The sequence below is a fragment of the Equus caballus genome, chromosome 26 (genome assembly GCF_041296265.1).
Source record: "Equus caballus isolate H_3958 breed thoroughbred chromosome 26, TB-T2T, whole genome shotgun sequence".
Lineage (NCBI taxonomy): Eukaryota > Metazoa > Chordata > Mammalia > Perissodactyla > Equidae > Equus > Equus caballus.
Genome location: NC_091709.1, coordinates 23242729 through 23263509, shown reverse-complemented (window position 1 = coordinate 23263509; position 20781 = coordinate 23242729). Strand labels below are relative to the sequence as shown.

General features: G+C 39.6%; 1 protein-coding gene and 1 long non-coding RNA gene across 7 annotated transcripts in view; one reads left to right on the top strand and one right to left on the bottom strand.

The window, feature by feature from the left end:
* The window catches only part of LOC111770761 (uncharacterized), a 200220-nt gene extending 184795 nt beyond the window's left edge, over window positions 1-15425 (bottom strand). For 5 of the 6 annotated variants that reach the window (XR_002804151.2, XR_011432903.1, XR_011432904.1 and 2 more), the window contains exons 1-2: window positions 15291-15425; window positions 13400-13588 (exon numbers count right to left, since the gene is read on the bottom strand). This is a non-coding gene — a long non-coding RNA (uncharacterized lncRNA). The remainder of the gene's footprint in view (window positions 1-13399; window positions 13589-15290) is intronic. The other variant, XR_011432906.1, reaches the window with a different exon arrangement.
* On the top strand, window positions 1176-20717 carry BTG3 (BTG anti-proliferation factor 3). Its single transcript, XM_023629906.2, has 5 exons — window positions 1176-1891; window positions 5897-6075; window positions 10253-10390; window positions 14815-15022; window positions 20028-20717. Exons 2-5 carry the CDS (start codon window positions 5903-5905, stop codon window positions 20265-20267), a joined length of 759 nt encoding a protein of 252 aa, XP_023485674.1. The 5' UTR covers window positions 1176-1891; window positions 5897-5902; the 3' UTR covers window positions 20268-20717.
* Window positions 20718-20781: the final 64 nt, after the last annotated feature.

Genomic DNA, 20781 nt, shown 5'->3' with positions numbered 1-20781 from the left:
ACACAAGCAGCTATCTTGTGTGAGAACAGTGGATGAGAAAGAAAAGACAAGTGCTTAAGATATGTTGTTTGTTATTTATCTGCTTCACAGGGTTCAGGCTATGAGAATTTTTTAAAGTTATTTTGAAATTAGGTTTCAGGTACATGCCTGTGTGTGTTCAATACAGTACTACTTTAAGACTGGACCACGTGGATCACAGATTCATAAACATTACACAAAATACCAATCTTGAGCTATGGAAGTTTCTGAACACAATTCGAGTAACATTTGTGGCTACATAGCTATCTTATGAAATTGCAGAGATAAAAACCTTCACCAGTAAAACAACCTCAATCAGATTGTTGAGTTTAGAATGAAAACATCCTCACATCTCCTAGAACAGTCCAGGGTTAAATATCCATATCCTCTTTAAATTGACCAGTACATAACCCTAGATAGAAGAGTGTAATTTTTTTTACAAATAAAGTTTATTGTACTGGTTTTGGGATTGCATACTAATTACTGCTAAAAAAATTATCCTTTTGAATGCTAATAGGCTATAATCACTAACATCAGTAATAAAAATTCAAAATATTCATAAAACTGGGCTGAAAACCTGCACCCAGGCCCAGTGGGCCGTGAGGAATCTGGTCAATCTGTAACTTCTGTAACTTGAACAATCAGTTCTTGAGTAATTTACAACGTGTTTTAGTCAGAAAGAATGAAAACTCTCTCCTCTAATAATTTTAAAAAAGTAGAAATATCTTGCATTTTTCTGGCCTGTTTGATGTATTAAACTGCTTTCACAAAACTAATACCATGGTACCAATGCAACACAAAAGGCTGGAAAAGATGTTGCTCCTTTCCTTCAGAAAGTTAATGCACCTTTTCCACATTGGTATTTGCTCAAAGATTAAGCTTTGCATCTTCACTAGAAGCGTCTCCGAAATAGAAAGCCCGGACTCGCAAGGTTTCATTCATTCGGCCAACATCCCTGGAGCCCCTCCTTTGTGCAAGCCACTGTGCTCAGGGCCAGGCTGGGACACCTCGGTCAACAGGAGGCAATCCCCGCTCTGAGGGAGCCACCGGCCCCGCCAGGGAAGGGACCAAGGAGGAGTTCAAAACAACCTAAAATTTAACAGGGCGGCTGCACAGTTGACGCGGCTGCAGTTACTACAGCAAGAAGGACGCGGATCAGTCCATACACGCCAAGTCTCCCTTCCGTCCGGTCCGTGTCGCCCCGAAGCCCTGGGTCTAGAGAACCAGAGCTCCACACAGCTGGGTCTAGAACTCGCCCTCAGGGCCCGAGGGTGTCACGGAACAGAGCAGCCGGGAGAGATCAGAAGGAAAAGCAGAGGCCCAGGCAGCCGAGGGGACGCGGCCAGCGCGACCCCCGAATGAGCCACAGCAGCTGGAGCGCGCACCAGGAGCCAGCTCAGCCCTCCGCACGGGTCTTTCCGGGGAAGGGCGGCCCTCGGCGCCGTGGGCGTCACTGTCGGACTAGGGGGTCTGCGACCGGCGCGGGGCGGGGCGGAGGATGCTGCTCGCCCGGCGCGGCGCGGGTCTCGGGGGCGGGCTCTCGGCGAAGCCCCGCCCACGGCTCCTCCCCCCAGGCGCGCGAGCCGGTCCCGCGCGGCGCCAACCCTTTCCCGGGTCATCGCCCCTCCCCTCTTCCGGGCCGCGAGCCCCCCGCGCGCCGCCTCAAGGCCGCCTTCGCTCGCGCGCGCCCGCCCGCCCGCCCTCTCAGCGCGCGCTCAGCCGTCCGACGACGCGGGAGCCGCACGCGCCGGACGAGACTCGCCGCGTTCCCTGCCGCCCAGTGCCGGCCCGCTGAGGCGGCGCCCTCGGTTCCCGCCTCGGAGACGGTCGGGGCCGCCCGATCTGCAGCCCCCGAGCGGCGGCGGCGGCTGTGGTGAGGAGAGCGGGCGGGGGTAGGCGGACATGGCGGGGCTGAGGGCAGCGGCGGGAGGGGGTCCGGCGGCCCTGCGGCCACGTCGAGGGCTCGCGGGCGGGCGGCGCGCGGGGCCCGGGGAGCAGTGCGGATCGAGCCGGCTGCCTGGGCTCCGGCTCGGCGCGCAGGGAGGTAGGGGGTCGGGGGCGGCCGGCGAGGGCTGCCGCGCGACCCCCGGCGGGAGCGGGACGGGGCGCCGCCGCCTCGAGGCTCCTGCCACGTTTCCGCGGCGCGTTACCTTCAGTCCCGGGGTGGGCGGCGGCCCGGCGGCGGCCGAGCGATTTGTGGAGCCGGGAGCAGCTCGCTGCCCGAGGGGAGTCCGCAGCCTCGAACCGGGGCCCCCGGCGCCTGCGCGGGGGCGGCGGCCGCGGGGCGGCCGGGAAGGCGCCCCCAGCGCGGCGGCGGGGAGGAGGGGCTGGGCTCGGCCCTCCCCTGCCGCGGGGAAGCCCGCGGTTTCCGAAGTTGGACGCGCTTCCCGGCGGTTCCTTCCAGAGGGGGGAGATGTTTGGTGCCCATCGAGCGCCCTCCGAACCCCAGCGGGAGTGCTTAGCAGCGGGTTTGGTGGCTTCAGAAGTCCGGCTCCCGGGCCGCCCCGGTAGCGCCCCCTCCCACAGCCTCGTCCCGCTTTGTCCCGCCGCCGGGATCCCCGCGCCCTCAACCTTGGGACCGTACAGCAGGAGAAATACTTGTTTCTAGAAACGATCGCGATCAGTTTTTCGTGACAAGGCAGGGAAAAGTACAAAGTGAGCAACTCCTGGAAGGCAGGGCTTGGTTCTCTGGGTTTATGCCCGCCGCCGCCGGGAGCGGAGGAGCCCGTGGAACAAAGTAGAACTTAAGGAGCTGCCGCCGCGGTGACGACGTCCCACGATGACGTCACCGTGCGATGTTTAAAATGGGAGCTTTTCGCTCCAAGCGTGGGTGGAGGGATCGCGGCCACTCACTCTAGGCGCCGAAGGTCCTAGTGGCCCTGCTTGTTTCTGTTTCTCCCTTCCTGACTTTAGAGCTCTCCCTCTTCCACCTTTTGGTACTCCTAGAATACTGACTGGTGGGGGCGGGTTCGTTTTTCAGCTATTCAGGCGTCATTCCTGCATACAAACAAACGAAAAGTAATTGCGTATGACTCATCTGTGTTACAACCAAAAGCAACCACTAAGTGGTTCTTTCCTTCCTTTCTTCCTTTTGTTTTTTGATAAGAAACAGAGCGGGGGAAAAGGCAAACCAAACCCAAAACTCAGATCTGTAGATCCTAGTTGGCAAATTTAATGAATGAGAATGATCTAGTTAAGGATTCAGGACGTTTCTTTAGTGTGGTTCCTTCTTTTCTTTGGTGGGGTGGAGGTTGATGTAGTTTCATCAGCAACTTTCATGCCAAACCATATATTAAATTGCAGTGGGTTTTCTTTTGCGTCATAACTTAGAACGTAGTGGAATATGAATGTAGCTTCATAAAGTGGAAAGGGCTCACGGTTTTTCAGGAGGAAGCTGCAGAGCGGTTGTGGAGATCTGGGGCTGCCCAGTCCGTGGTGCCTGGGAGCTGGCTGTAGAAGGTGGATTTGGCATTCTAGGGTTCCAGGATGAAGCTTTGGGTGTCTTCCCATCCAGGCTCAGGGTAGCTGTGGCTGCCAGCACACCTCTCAGATAACTAAGTGGAATTTGTTTCACAGTGAGATGCCTTGTTTGAATTTGCACCGGGAGTAAAAGAATCGTATTATGAAGAGAGACTTTCAGAGCAGGTTTGAGGAAAGAAAAATGAAGTTAACCAAATCAGCTTTATTTTTTGAATGTGTGAGAAAACAAACTATCAGATAGGTTAGTCCATTTTTATACTGAACATAGCAGAGGCTGTGTGTCTTTAATTGGCTCCAAAAAAGGTGATGTTGCTTAGTAAATGCAGCATGTGAATAACTCCAAGTTACTTACAGCAGCCAAGTGAATGAGCTCATCCAGTAAAGACGGAATATACATTGAAACAATCCCAGGACAAGATTTTGCCTTTATGGATTAATCAATGATAAATGAGATCTGCCATTTAAAAAGAGTTCTTCTTGAGGCAATTCCAGAATGCAGCTAAATCTCTGATTATTTCTTTTAGTTTGATTTTCTGTGGATGACCCTGAATTTCCACTCTTTTAAATATTGTTTGATAGAGCCACTGTTTTTTGCCATATCTTTTAGGTAAATGTATCTCTGTTCCTGAAAGAATGCTTACAGACACTTAATGCTGTATTTTTTCTTCATGTATAGCAGCTTTGTTAAAATATAATTCACATACTCTGCAATTCACACATTTAAAATGTACAGTTCACTGGTTTAAGTGTATTCATAGAGTTGTATAACCATCACCATGGTCAATTTGGGGATGTTTTCATCACACAAAAAGGAAACCCTATACTCATTGACATCACTCCTCCTTTCTCCCCGTTCCTCCTAGACCACTAATCTACTTTTTGTCTATATAGATTTGCCTCTTTGGACGTGTCATATAAATGGAATCATACGGTATTTGGTCTTTTGTGACTAATTCTTTTCCCTGGCATAATATATTGAAGGGTCACCCATGTTGTAGTGTTTATCAATACTTCATTCCTTTTTGTTGCTGAATAATATTCCACTGCACGTACAAGTTTCCCCCGCTATCCAAAAGTAGTGTTCTTGTGAAACCTTTTGGAAGCCAAAATGGCATAAAGTGAAAAAGCAATTACCATTAATTTATGTGGGAATAATTTTCGAGCATCTCAGACCTAAAAATAACCTACCAAATCATACCAAATAACACATAAAATCTAAGAGAGCACTAACATAGTAAAAGGAGGAATTATATGATAAATACACAGCCTTCATAAAGTAGAAATAATGTAAGTACATTGGAGGGCTGAGGGTGGTGGTGGTGGTGTGTTAGGCTGAGTCATTTGGTTGTGGTGGTGGGAAGTAGAGGAGATGGGTGTAGGAGAGAGAAAAAGAGGGTTGTGTATTAACCTCTCTTGGTCAACTGAATCTATCAGGGCAGGCAGGCCACTAACATCTACCACCTTCTGTGTCTGCCTGTCTCGATGTCGAAGGTTGAGAAGGTCGAAGTTTGTTGTTTGCTGTGGCTGATGTGAAAGGCTTGAAATACGACTGTGTGCATGACCGCTTAGCCTCTGTAGTGACTTGCAGTAAAACAAACGCTGAACACCATTTTTGGTTTTTGCCTTTTTTTCCTAAAAGTGAAAATACACCTTAGACTTCTTTTGGTTAGCAAAGCCAGGTACTATTTTAGGTTTTCTGTAAAAGTGAAGTGGCATAAAGCCAACCTTCGGATAGTGGGGGAAACCTGTATATTACTACACTTTATGGTCCACTCATCAGTTGATAGATGTTTGGGTTCTTTCCAGTTTGGGGCTATTATGAATAATGCTGCTATGGACCTTTGTGTACAAGTGTTTGTGTGGACATATATTTTCATTCTCTCGGGTAAATAGGAGTAGAAATGCTGGGTCGTATGATAACTATGTCTCACTTTTTTAGGAACTGCCAAAATATTTTCTATAATGGCTCTACAATACTGTGTTTTAAGGTGGACTTTTTTATGTTTTAAAGTTCAAATTATTTTACAGAATTTTAAACTTAAATTATTGTAGTTAAATATTGACACATTTAGTAAAACCTTTATACTAGTGTCATTGTAGTGCTTCTCTTTGAGTAATATCTCTAATTTTATTTTAGCCAGCAGCAACAATTTGGTGTGCTCTCTTGACTGAACTTCTTCACAAAGCTGAGTGTTTAAGATTCCTAAATGTACTTTATAATAAGGTCTTTATGGCATAAATTAATGCTTGTTTGTTCCCTACTCCAGATATGAGCCAGTGAAACACAAGATAAAATTGGAAGGAGGAAGGAGAACTCTAAAGGAGAGATGTTTTGCAGAGCTTTATTGTCCAGTTTTTATATTTTGTTTTTTTGAGAAAGACTCTCTTGTTTTTGCAGGGAACGATGAAGAACGAAATTGCTGCTGTTGTCTTCTTTTTCACAAGGCTAGTTCGAAAACATGATAAGTTGAAAAAAGAGGCAGTTGAGAGGTTTGCTGAGAAATTGACTCTAATACTTCAAGAAAAATACAAAAATCACTGGTATCCAGAAAAGCCATCAAAAGGACAGGCCTACAGGTAAAGGATTAGATTGGACAGCTGGAGTGGACTAAGTGAAAAGGCTGGTCAACTCCTGAAATGAGTGCAAGGCCAGAGGACTGAAGTGTGCCCAGTCCCTGCCTATCACCGTTTATCTGCACAATACAGAACTTTCTGGAGTGTCCCAGTATTTTTTCCTTAGTCATTTTAGACTACAAGTATTTGTTGTTGGAGTCCCACTTTGTGGACTTGGGAGGCCAATACTGTAGGCTTCTAGGAGTTAGTTGTCTTGTAATGATAGTTTGGCTCCTGACTTGAGTGCATTTCTCCATGTATCACTGGTACTTGGGGGTTTTCACAATTCTTGAGGACCTCTAAAACTATTGCCCGTAAGTGGGCATGGTAGGAGTTGACTTGTATCTAAAAGTAAATTACATGTTACATATTTTTTGAAAAAATAAAAGTTTTATAGCAAACAGGAACTAAGATTATTAGACACCCAGTATGTTCTTGACACAGGAATAATTTCATTTGTACTGTGTATAATTCTTTATGGTAAAAGCCAGTATAATTATTCTATCAGTGAAGATAAGTTACCTGTGATCCACAACTGGTAAATATTAGCTCTGGAATTTGAAGTCAGGTCTAACTGACCTTAAATTCTTAGGGGCTTTCTATATACCACAGTGCAACAACTGCCTTGGCTCTGAGAGGGAAAGTAATTCTCCGTTGCAGCTGTTTTCTGCACTCTGGTTTATAAGTTACATTTACAGCTTAAAGAAGAACAGGCTCCTGTAGAACATGTCCTGGCATGCTCACTCCCTAGTATTTATATGACCACTTGGGAACCTGGGTTGAGAATGTTCTGCTAAACTCATCTGTCAAACCCTGCCCATTTGTGGATTTAGCCACAAAAAATAAAAGTGGAATAGTTGTGGCTATCAGACTACAGAAATTCTTTTATTTATGCATATTGCTGCCTGCAATGTGTCCTCCACAAAACAGCACTTATGTGCTTTGATGTAAAAGGACTTCCTTTCCGGCACTGAGCTCTGGCAAGGGCAAGACTATTCAAGGAGTCTACAAGGGAGGTGAAAATATGATTTGTTTATTTCTCATTTGCTAAAAGCCAGGTGAGCATGTGTGGGTATTAAAAAGAAAAGAATCAAAGTGATTGATGTGTTTTCTCCTTCATTTTTATCCAAAGAGGTTCCCTAGTTAATTGGAAAATGTGGTGAATTAAAGTAGAAATGTAGATGTTCTGTACAAAGCAGACTCAAGTTACTATTTTTTATCTTCTTATTTGACTTTTTAAATTTTTTCTTGTATGTCTTCATTTCTGATGGAGTGAACAGCTTTTGTGAGTTAGCGCTCTTGAGGCCTTTTACACTGATGTAATTGACATTGGACAAAGGCTTTTGGAAGTGCCAAGCTACTGTACTATTACTGAAAAAGGAGACACTGTCAAGTAAATACTTAAAGGTCAGACAGTGTACAATTTCATTTCCATTAATTCTAAAAACTTGAGGAACAAAAGTTAGCCAAACAGGATTAAATTGGCATGTGATCAGAAGTATCATTATTGAGTCATTTTGAAGCTGTCTTTGAAGTAGAAAACTATTAGACTTAATGGTGGGTTGTTACTATTGTAAAAATGAAGAGAATATAGGATTAATCAGAGTTAGTAGAATATTAATTCCAAAGGTTAGGTTGGAAGTGTTCTTTTTCTTCTGAAGTGTTTATAAATTAAAATTATTTCTCTGCAGTATATACAAATAAGATGCCTATGGAGGGCAATTTGGCACTATTATGGGAATCTGTAAAAATATTCATACTTTGAATAGTAAGTCTTCTAAAAATCTATTCTAGAAACATAATCAAATACAGACAAATATGTATGCATATGGATGTTTCTTGCACTGTATAATTGTAAAACATTGGAAAGAACCAAATTGTCAACATTAAGTAAATGATAGATTATTTTTATGCAACTCTTAAAATGTTGTTTTTGAAGGGTTGTTAATGGATAAGTAGTCACAATATGTAGAGTGAAAAAGCGGCATAAAAATACACAAATTTTGTTGAATCAGTCTCTATTTAAGCATCTATATCTACATATACATTTTTTAAGCTTAGAGCCTATATCCCACTCATTGTAGATAATCAAAACATACATGTAAGATCTATCTCCTTACCCTTAACTGCTTTTGATCCTGGGGCACGTGGGACTTTTCAGTCAACCTACACAACATTAGAATCTGTAATACAGGACTTTTTTTTTTTATTTTGAGGAAGGTTAGCCCTGAGCTAACTGCTGCCAATCCTCCTCTTTTTTCTGAGGAAGACTGGCCCTGAGCTAACATCCATGCCCATGTTCCTCTGCTTATAAGTGGGACGCCTACCAGAGTATGGCGTGCCAAGCGGTGCCATGTCCACACCAGGGATCCGAAGCGGTGAACGCCGGGCCGCCGAAGTGGAAGGTACGCAGTTAACCACTGCGCCACTGGGCCGGCCCCTAGGACTATCTTATTGAAAGGAACAAACAGCATCTTACATGCTATAAAATAACTTTTTCACTCTGAATTTGCTGAATTGTTAATGATGATGTTAAGATAGGTACAGGCAGAATCGGGTATTGTTTAATAAAATGTACTTTGGGGGCCGGCCCTGTGGTGTAGCCGTTAAGTTAGTGCGCTCCACTTTGGAGGCCTGGAGTTGCCGGTTGGCATCCCGGGCATGGACCTATGCAATGCTTAGCAAGCCATGCTGTGGCAGGTGTCCCACATATAAAATAGAGGAAGGTAGGTGGGGACGTTAGCTCAGGGCTAATCTGCCTCAAAAAAATAAATGAAATTTGGAGTCTGGTCTGGATTTGAACCCTGGGGATTTACCACTTTCTAGCTCTGTGATGTTGGGCAAGTTACTCAGATTTTCTCTGCCTCCTTTCTTTCTTAAAGTGGGGAAAGTAGTATTTAACTTACAAGATAATTGTGAAAATTAAAAGAGTTAATACATGCAAAGCATTTAGGTAACTGTCCGTTGCAGAGTAAAAATTGAAAAAGAGTTATTTAAAAACATGTATTAGGTGTCACCTAAATAGAACTTTTTCCCGTTTTGAATGAAAATTGAAATCAACTAATAAAATAATTTAAGTTTAAAAAACTTTAACACATTATTCTATTGATGTCATTGTATTTAATGGTATAATTACTATTTGTCAGTTAACTTGTATTTTCCATACTTTAGAGCTTTGGCTCTAAGGAAGAAGTGAAATGACTTAATTTAAATTCATCCAATAAATAAGCACTAGGACTGGTACTCAAACCTGAGTTCTCTTGATTGATTTCTTAGTTGTAGGCGGTAAATTCTTTAATTGTAGCTACCATTTCTCTGAGTGAGCAGAATGCTTATTTTAACGTGTATTTTTATATTCATACTAGGAGACATTTTTGAGCATTCTGTTACGTAGATGTATTTCTTAGGTTAAAAAAATGGAGGAGAGGATCTATTGGTTCACAGATTGTTTTCACTTATTTTCACAACTATTTAAAAAGAAAACCATTGGGTAACAGAAGTTCAATAAGGTAGTAACACTTCTGGATTATATTTTAATCTTAAGTATGTGATATGAATGGTTTTATGACCTTGACTAATTTCTGTATTTATAGAACAATTATAAGTAAGGCAAAAGACACCCTGCTTAAGGTTTATTTTATTATCTGGGATGTATAAGTAAGGTAATGACAGATCAAAACTTGTCACAAGAATCTTCTAGTATTATTTGAAACTTTAGTTGAGGCCTTTTGTTAGTTGAAGATTTTATCATATAGGAACTTGGCCTATTAGAACTCTTACCTTCAGAGCCTTTAGTAATTTCACGCAACTTTCATACTCCTTGCTCGTTTTATGTACATGTGAGGGTGAGTAGTTTCTGGGTAAAATGAGGTAGAGGCAGTTCTCATGATTTCCTTCTGCTCACACAGATGCCCTCGTCTTTCCACCAGACTGAGTAGTCTTGTTGATGCTGCCTCTTTGCCTTTAGTTTACATTAATTATCATTTCTTATCTATTTAGGATACATTTATTATCTGTTCAGGATAGATGTGCTTCTGGGTTCTTGGCCAGGTTATTTTTTTAATTAACATTGGCAAATACATGTAATGAAGTTTTTGACTGAGTCAATTAAAATTATTAACATTACTCCACTTTGTTATAGATGCATTCGTGTTAATAAATTTCAAAGAGTCGATCCTGATGTCCTGAAGGCTTGTGAGAACAGCTGCATCTTGTACAGCGACCTGGGCTTGCCAAAGGAGCTCACTCTGTGGGTGGATCCGTGTGAGGTGTGCTGTCGGTGAGTTCTTGAGTTTAGCGGCTGAACTGATTACCATGCTGGAACTGATCTTAGGAGATTCTCTCAGGTACTTCCTGCCTGTGTATCCTTATGGCCAGGAGCTGGTTGACTTTCTCAGATGTGAATTTTGTAAAATGCTCTTCTGGAGGTGATAGTGAAGGACTAGTTACATTCTTCTTTTCCTTCTAAAGAAACTCAAAAACTGATTGTGAAGGGTTTTTCCAGAGTTTTGCCAAGAAGTTTATTGTAGACCAAGAAGTAGAGTGTAGACGCATAGATTCCTGTAGGTCAATTATTGTCTTCTTTCATTGGCGGTGCACTTGTCATTCCCCTCTGCAAATGAGGAAATAAACTAATCCCAAACAATTCTGGATAATAACTTTTGTTTGGTTTCTATTGCTGTTTGTTTCTGCTCTTGCCTCCATCCCCCTTTTTGGTTTTTAAGAGACTGAGTGATATTTTCATGGTTTTGTTTTCATAGTGGAAATTATTTCTCATCTCCTAATGAGCAGCTTTGTAAAAAGCGAGGGTTGCATATGGTGCCCATTGAACTCCATTCATTCTGAAAAACATTCATTGTGGACCAGGCCTCTTAGGTGTGAGGTTTTAAAAAATGAAAGCAACATTCTGCTTTTGGATAGTTCAAAGTGTAATAAGGGAGAAGAAGGAATAAGCAGATTACAACAGAGTGTGATTTGTGCTATAATAGAACTATGTACAAAATGCAGTGGCTGGTGGCACAAAGGAGAGAGTTACTGCCTCTGCCAGGAGTCAGGAAAGACTTACTAAGTGATACTTGAGCTGATGGGGAAGGATGAGTTGCACTTAACTAGACGACAAGGCGGGAAGGACATCTTCAGGCAGGAGGAACAGGATGAACAGATGCATGAAACCCCTTGTGGGTGATTTCCTACAGCTCTTCCTTTAAGATCTTTCTGTGTGGTATTGAGGTACAATTCCCCTGTTGACTGTAGCATAAGTGCTTTTTGATGCAACCCTAGTACGTCCAAAGGTGGTCATAGCCTTTGACCTGATCTCCAACAATGAAGTTGGATGTGAAGACATGTCATGCCCAAAATACGTTGTTATTCACCCACTGAATTTTTCTGGACCACCCTGGAGCTGCTTGGTATAAGCTGTTGGTGTAAGCTTATTGCTTTGGGAAACCGGGTGTAGGCAGTAGATTCTCCAACACTTCTTTCTCAGTTAGAAAAAGGAAGAGCAAGACATCCAGATTTTGATCAAAGAAGGTCAAACACTTTTAGATTCTGAGACTAACTGAGGACTCACCTTAGGCCGGGGTTAGACTTTGTAGATGTCAGCCGGTGAACCCCTGCAGAAGACCTCAGTATGCAAGAAATAGCTATCACAAAGTTACCATATTGAATTGCTTATTTTTTTTATTAGGCCTATTCTTAGATCTTATTTAACACACAGTTCTTTAAGTTGTGTAGTTTTTCTACCCATAAAAAATTCTAAGCAGCAGTTGAAAGGGAGTTGTTCATAATAGTCATGATGCTACCAAAAAAAATATCATATAGCCTGACATAAAGGCAGGAGCAAAAAAGGGTTGGCACAAATGTATTATCACACAGTCAAATAATGAATATTCAATACAGTGATCTTAAATCATTAGGAAAAAATTTCTATGTCCAAGGATGTTTAAGAAGTCAGGTAATTGTATAAACATTTTGGACATATTTATTTGAAATGCTTAAACTAAATCTCGGTACCTGAAAATAAAGCATTAGTTATGTGGACATTCTACTTAAGTGGATGCTGCATTACTTGATAATGCCAGATAATGAAAAATTATTGTGCTTTTACCTTGTTAATATAAGAAAATGTTTGCATTCAGTAGCCTTCTAATTGTTTTATATATGATTAAAATTTTGGCAAAATTTGGCTTTGATGTGATATTTTTTCACAGCTAATAGAAATCTTCAGAATGTGGGGTGTTCATTCAGTGATAACCCCACAAAGAAAGACATGTTAAGCAATCGAATGAAGGTGATTGCTATAAGTTAATATAGGAGATTGAGATACTGATTAGTACTTTTGGACCAAAACTGGAAAGATAAATATTCTGAAAATTAAAACAAAGCTGATCTAGTAGTTACATAATTGAATAAATGAGTCATTAAAAATAATAACTCATTGGTATACTAGAGACTAAGGTTATGGAAAAAAAACTGAAATGCACTCAAAGAACATTCTTCATAGTCTGAGTTATTTCATCAGGATAAAATATTGGAAGGATGCAGAATGTTATATAGTTAGAAAGGTTATCTCTTAGTGAAATATTTAAGAGGATACAGAACAGATAACAGATCTTTCCTATAAGGAAAAAGCCTGAGAAAGCTGGCAGCGCTTTATTTTCTACTCAACATATTCAACACCTTTTTTTTCTTCTTGTAATTTCTATCTATAATTCTTTTCCTGATTAAAGAGTAGATGTAAATACTATTGATTTGTTTTGAATTAACTAAATTGGCCTTAACGTTTTAGCTGTGTGTCATTGAAAATATGGAAAGTTTAAAAGTTGACCATTACTAATTCTGAGGAATTAATTACATTCTGATGTTACAGTAATAGAGTAAACAATTTCACTTATCATGAACAGAACCCTCATATCAAAATACTACAAAGGGAATGATGTTGAACTTTCGTGTCAAAGAAAGATATCTGAGTTAATAAAGCTGATCCTTCAATCATTAGATGTCTGCCCTTGATTAGGTTTCTGTTTCTAGAAAGGCAGGGATTTTTCTCAAATTTCCTGCCTTTCTGTTTTGCTTGGCTTTTGACTCCAAGAATGGGCAAAACTGAAGGGAGGCCTAAGCCCATTATTAATATTGCTTGCATTGACATATGAGTTAACCTTTGTTTGTATCAAAATTGTTGAGTCTTTAAACCCTGGAGAGGACAGAGGGGTAAATTTCCATTGCTAAAACCCTATGCAAAGTAAACTTTAAATTATAGTACGTGAATTCTGTGCTGTGAGGAACTCACCCAACTGTTCAGACATCTTATACTAAGAAGAATCACCGGCTGAAGACCAACCAGTATCCAGCTGGCTCCATCGTCCCCACCCAGCAGATAGAAAACCGAGGCCTGAAGAAATTAAATGACTGGCCCCTGGTCAGAGCTAGTGACGAGTGGTCTTTCTGCCATCAGGTAGCAACTCCTTTTATGAGTAAACTGAAAAAGAATAGGAAAGGGAGTTAGGCACTGTATTTAGGTAGCATTTATGGCCCCATTCAGCCTATGAGAATGGAAGACAGCACAGCTATATAAAGAAATAGAGCTCATCTGTGAGACTGCTTGCTCTCCATATAAACTGTCAAAGGCTTTATTGCATTTAGGCCTTTTACTTTATTGTAGATATCTTCCTGATTCAGAAGTAATCTGAGACAAGTTATCTTGAAATGAAGTTAACTGACATCATTGTCAATTATAGTTAACCCTACTTTTCTATTGAAGTTGTTTTTATGTTTTTTAAGCTTAAAATCTTTGTCTAACTTTAATTACATGTTGTGTAAGAACTGCTTAACGACTCATTTCCTTTGTCCTAACGCTTACTAGAAATTGTTTCATAGTGTTGTATGTTGTGCAATCTATTTAAGTAGATTTGTGGGTTTCTCCTTTTCATTAAGCTATTTTCCCTCATTGCAAAATTTATTTGCCTTTTTTGTAGTAACCAACAGCCAAAGTTACATATTCTGACACTTAGTTCTTAGTCAAGGCTTTAAAAATGTCTTGAAAGGATAAAAAGGCTTGTTCATTTTGCTTTTTTAAAGAAATTAACATGAGAGGTGATAAGTTATCCTAGGAATCTCTGTGAGGTAAGCAGTATAATTCAAGCAAATCCTTATTTTCCTCAACAGTAGTTTTTTTTTCCTTTAACTTCAACAGTTGCCTCAATTCTCCTTTTTGTCAGGGTAGTTATAGGAAACACAGCCCCCTTTTAAATTTAATCGTGGTAAAAGTAAATCTCATAGGAAAGATCTAGTTGATTTGTGACTTGAATACCAGAATCTGTATTACAAGGTTCAGTTAAAAATACCTTAGAAAATTTTACTGCATGGCCAGTTTCATTGGTACATAAAAAAATGTAATTAAAGCAGTGAATTTCTCTTTGATGTTTTAAACAACTATTTTTGTTAGGAGGCAGTAGAAAAGAAAATTGAGAAAAAGAATAGGGTCAGTTTTATTTGTACTTAAGTAGACCAGAAGTAGAAAACTGTGGCCTGCCTGTTAGCATGGAGCTGGCTTAGAATACTGTATATGTAGGGTCAAGTTCTGGGAGAGTTCCTTCTTTGTCTTGGCCTGATGGCATGTCTAGACCTGTTTAATTGTTTTTATGGACATTTTTTGTTTGTTGATGTGACTTCAGAGTTTCTAAGTTTTTGTTCTTGTTTTTTTAGGTATGGAGAGAAAAACAATGCATTCATTGTTGCCAGCTTTGAAAATGAGGATGAGAACAAGGATGAGATCTCTAAGAAGGTTACCAGAGCCCTTGATAAGGTTACCTCTGATTATCATTCAGGATCATCCTCTTCAGATGAAGAAACAAGTAAGGAAGTAGAAGTGAAACCCAGCTCAGTGACTGCAACCCCAAGCCCCATTTACCAGGTAACTGTGAAATAGCTCTGTATTGAAGGTCACGAGCAGCATTGCCCGGTCATTCCAGGTAGTCCTGCTCACATTGCCCGAGGTTTCTGATTTGAGATTCTGGATCACAGTTCTTGCCTTTCACTAACAGGAAGCTGCTCCTCTCAGGTGGAAATACGCACCCTGAGTCACTTTATCAAGATCTGCTTTACTACTTAATAAGTAGGGTAAACATAATTTCAAAAAGTGTGGCAAAGAATAGAAAAAAAATTATGGTAATAAAACTTACCTGATGTTTTAAAAATTCTTGTTGTATTCAAAAATAGCCACTCATTTTTTTGTAGTCTTTAACACTTGCAATTTGTACCTTTCAGTTTAACTGTCTTGTTCTTCTCCCTTTCCATAATTAAAGGGAAAGCTCGCTAAATTCTATTTCAGTTAATTTTTTATTCAAGCCAAAACAATATCTCCTTTGCTTTCATAGTTGAAGAGTCATATTGGTACCATGCATGCACTTACAGATTCATTCACATATTTATTTATATTCCACATACCAAAGAACACTTAATATACTATATATATATATATTTTGAAGTTAAAAAATTTAAAGAAATCTTTTAGAGTTGAGCCTTATTCTGCACATGTACTTTTTCTTAATTTGAGTATATTTAAAAATATACCTGTTTTTATTAATTTGGCCTTAATTAGACATAACAAAAGATACTAGATTTATGGTAGGGTTGGATTTTGACTAAAATGAGAATTTAGATCTTAATGAGTAAGAAATCAGAGTTTTGAGTATGAGAAACTAAACCTTTAAGTTCAGCATATATTTATATAATGAACATCCTTTCACTATAACCTAATTTTTCATTTCTCATTTTTTTTTTTTTTAGTTTTTGAGTTATCCTTCCTAGGCTTGGGAGGAAGTGTACCATATTTTTAGGGATATATGTATATGTGCATTATTATAAGATAACATATACACTTGCTTTAAAAAACAACTTCAAACAGAGTAAAAGAGTATAAAGTGTCAAGCCTTCCCTTTCCCCCAACTGCCAGTCCTGTGTCCTTCCATGGAAGTTTTCATTACAAGTTATTTTTGTGTTCTTCCCGAGAGATTCCCTGTATAGGTAAGTAAACATAATATTTGTGTTTCAGGGATCATTTTTAAGATCTTTGCCATAAATATTTTGGGCATTTTTTCCTCTGCATGATGTATTATATTACTGCAAATTCCTGTTGTTAAATTTCCTGGAATTTATTCAGATGTGACAATTTTATTTCAGAATTGTATTTGTTGTTACTCAACAAAGCAAGACTATAAGTCCCCAAATGAACTGAATCCTGCTGATTTTTTACAATTAAATTGACCTTTAATTTTTAGTTTTTCTTTTTAAATTAAATTGTATTTATTTTCTCCCATGTTGAAAGACTGTTAGGATAAAATTATAACAGAAAGGCATGGACATTGAAGTGTCTTTTATGTGCTTTTTAAATAAAACATTTTTCCTTGACATTATATTCACTAACAAAACATTTCATGACAGAGAAGCATGGCCATTACAAGCCATTCTGCAGAAAGCTGTTGCAGGTGGCCCACTTGAATCTTTTCTTCAGATTCACTTTTTCATTTGAACCTGGCATTGTCAACAGCTTTAATAAAGGGATTATCTAAGTAAGGACAAAAAATTCCTAGTTTAGGGTCTTTGTTCTCTGAGAGGTCTGAGTGTTTTCTGAAATGTACACCCAGAGATAACTCTCCACTAATTAAGAAGAGAAGATTATGTCGTTTCTTCCCAAATTGACCTATAGTTTCAATTCAATATCAATCACAATTCCAAAAGCCTTTTTCTAAAAGTTGATTCTAAAAGTTTAAAAAAGGAGAATCAAGTTGGAGGCTTCATACTAATATAAAGCCATTATGTTGTATCAAGACAATGTGGTAACGGTTTAAACATACACAAATATATTAATGGAATGGAAAACTGTCTACAAATAGACCTGCACACATAACAGTCTTTTTTTTTTTTTAATCGAAGTGCCAAAGCAACTCACTAGGGAAAGTCTTCAAGAACTGGTGCTGAAACAATTAGATAATCTATATAGAAAAAAGAAAAGAACCTAACTGCTACCTGGCACCACACACAAAAAATTAATTTGGGATGGGTCCTGCTGCCAGCTCTGCCTGACCCCCTCACATGGATCCCAAGGAAAGTCAGGTCCAAAAGGAATAAGACCACAGGAGGCCCAGAGAGAAGGAAGAGGGTTTCAGGTTTTGGCTTCAGTCCTTTTCCCAATTGACACCTGGGTACATGGGAAAGAGTGTGGGGTTTGGAGTTGAACAGACGCGAGATTGGACACTTTTGTAAGAAAACGTAAATATCTTTATTTTCAGCGATAGGCAAAGATTTTTTCCAAGGACCAAAAAAAAAACTTTGATAAATTTGACTTCATCAAAACTGAAAATCTTTTCTCATCAAAAGAAACCATTAAGAAAATGAATGGGCAAAGCATAGCTTGGGGCAAAACATTCTGAATACATATATCTGTCAAAGAATTTGTTTCCAGAATATACTTTCAAAATCTCTCCTATAAATAATAATAAAGGACAAATGACCCAGTTAAAAATAATGGGCAAAAGGGACCAGCCCAGTGGCATAGTGGTTAAGTTCGTGTACTCCTTCAGCAGCCCAGAGTTCACAGGTTCAGATCCTGGGTGCTGGCCTACGCATTGCTTATCAAGCCGTGCTGTGGCAGGCATCCCACATATAAAATAGAAAAAGGTGGGCACAAATGTTAGCTCAGGGCCAATCTTCCTCAGCAAAAAGAGGAGGATTGGTAGTTAATGCTAGCTCAGGGCTAATCTTCCTCAAAAAAAAAATGGGCAAAAGATGTAAATACACACTGTACAAAAGAAGTTGTATAAATGGCCAGTAAGCACATGAAAAAAGGTGTTCTACCTCATTTGTTATCAGGGAAGTGCAAATTAAAACCACAATGAAACACTGCTTCTTCCAGAATGGCTAAAATTAAAAAGTCTGAGAACACTAAATGTTGGATGTGAAGCAGCTGGATTCATAAACAGTGGGTGGGAGTGTAAAAGGGTACACAACTACTTTGGAAAACTATTTGGCACTTAGAAAGTTAAATATGCATCTATTCTGTTACTCAATGGTTCCACTCCTAAGTATTTAACAAGAGAAAACAAATATCTACAAAGCCTTGTATTAGAATGTTTATAGCAGCTTTTTTCATGATAGTTAAAAAAAAAAAACTGAAAACAACCCATATGTCCATTAACCAGTGAATGGGGGTGGGGATTATATACTCATACAGTAGAATAATAGTCAGCAATAAAAACAGAACTAATGATAGACACAATATGGAGGGACCTCAGAAACATTTGATTGAGTAAAAGAATTTTGCCAGGCACGAAAGAATACATGCTGGATGATTATATTTATATGAAGTTCACAAACAAAACTGTCTGGTGGTAGAAATCAGAAGAATGGTTGCTGGGGGGTGTGAGAATTAACTGGAAAAGGAAAATGTAAGCTCCAGAATTTTGTCTGTTTTCTGGACAATTTTAAAAGCATATCATTGTGCACCTCAATGTAGAAAGAAATGAAAACTTTATGCCATTTTGCTGCTCATTTGTAGTACAGGTTGATTATTTGAACTCTAAATTTTTCCTTATTTTCCCCTTATTGTAGATAATCAAGAATTAACCATGCTGAGGTCATTCACTGCAGCATTGTTTTGTTTTGTTTGTCGTGCGCTGTTTTCTAATAGTAAAAGACTGAAAGCAGTCCAAATGTCTTGCCAGTACGACACCAGTTAATTGAGTTATGGCATAGTTATTGCATTACTGTCTAGCTGTAAAATAACAAAAAAGTTCTTTATGTATTGATATGAATGTCTCTGAAATGTATTTATTAAGTGCAAAAAATACAGGGGCCAGCCCGGTGGCATAGTGGTTAAGTTTGCACGCACCACTTTGGTGGCCTGGGGTTCGTGAGTTTGGATCCTGGGTGCAGTGGTGACTACACACCACTTGGCAAGCCATGCTGTGGCAGCATCCCACATACAAAATGTGGGAAGATTGGCACAGATGTTAGCTCAAAAAGCACTATACAAAATTGTACGTGAGTGTTTTTTTAGGTACATATATAGATGTACACACAAGTATGTGCATAGAATATCTCTAAAGGTATACACAAAAAAATGATTAGTGTTATTTGCTTCTGAGAAGGTAATTGAGTTGGTGGTAATCAAAGAAAGAAGAGGGACTTCTCACTGTATACAGTTTTGTACCTTTTGAATTTACTATCATATGAATGTAATGCTACACAGAATGTAAATTTTAAAATACCTGTACTAAGAAGAGCAGATCAGAAATCAGAGAATTCTGAAACTCATAGTCACAGGGTATGGCATTCTGAATAGAGAGGTCCAAAACTGCTGAGAATATTTTGGATAATGGAAATTTGATGTCCGCTTGACTAATTGGGCGGTCTAAGACTGTTGTTCCAGAACACTCCACTGGCTCTGTGGGAATCACCTGCAGAATGTGGTCAACATACCTTGAACTCTATTCCTAAGGTTTTGTTACTGTTCAGTAGACCAAGGCTGGGGCATGAACATTTTGTTTAAGAGCTTCTTAGGTGACTCCTTATTTAATCAGACAGCTGTGGAAACCACTGGTCTAAAACATGTGTCCTTATAAGCTTCCATTCATTCTATGTTTTGATCTTTTCTGGTTGAAATAACCAGAAAATTCTGCTCGTTTTCGAGTGCTGTGGTTAAGTTTATTCATTTTCATTCATTCAGAAAACACGGACTGATCACCTGTTAGATGTATTTAGACTTGAGCATAGGAATGTCCCTTTAGAACTGCTCTTAGGGTTTTGGGTGAGTGGTTTTGTTTTTATTCAGTGAGGAATCTGGAAGGTCACCTAGTTTTTACATAACAAGTGACTAATTTTTCCTTTTGAATTAATTTACTATTTTCTCTTCCATGCAGATTTCAGAACTGATATTCCCGCCTCTTCCGATGTGGCATCCTTTGCCCAGAAAAAAACCAGGAATGTACCGAGGGAATGGCCATCAGAGTCACTACCCTCCTCCTGTTCCATTTGGTTATCCAAATCAGGGAAGGAAGAATAAACCGTATCGCCCAATTCCAGTAACATGGGTGCCTCCTCCTGGAATGCATTGTGACCGGAATCACTGGATTAATCCTCACATGTTAGCACCTCACTAGCTGCTTTTGATTCTATTGGTGTCATGTTGAGAGAAGGTAGACTAAGCCTGACTGCATATTAAAAGTTACAAGTTCATACTCATAGTAGTAAAGTTAGATGGGGCAAACCATCAAACTTATTTTTATAGAGAAGTTATTGAGAATAATGTTTCTTAAAAAAATATATATGCACTTTAGATATATTGATATAGTTTGAGAAACTTTATTAAAGTTAGTCAAGTGCCTGAGTTTTTAATACTGGACTTGAGTATTTATATATTGTGCATCAACTCTGTTGGATACAAGAACACTGTAGGAGTGGACGATCTGTTCTAGCACCTTTAAGCATTTACTTTATGGAGAGTATGTAAGTTATTTATACACATGGAAATCTATTTTATGTCATTGTTGTTTAGAAGAATTGCGTGAAATCATGTAGTTGCAAATAAAAAGTAGTTTGAGGCATGACAATGTGTGCTTCTGTTCTCTGCATAAAAAAGAAGGGAGAAAGAGCAAAGGTATCTCACGTCAATGT

Bases quoted from the DNA above. Each gene is read 5' to 3' on its own strand.
- BTG3 (XM_023629906.2), top strand. From the start codon at position 5,903: ATGAAGAACGAAATTGCTGCTGTTGTCTTCTTTTTCACAAGGCTAGTT. The intron at 6,076-10,252 runs GTAAAGGATTAG...ACTTTGTTATAG, and splicing joins TCAAAAGGACAGGCCTACAG to ATGCATTCGTGTTAATAAAT. The intron at 10,391-14,814 runs GTGAGTTCTTGA...TTGTTTTTTTAG, and splicing joins CCGTGTGAGGTGTGCTGTCG to GTATGGAGAGAAAAACAATG.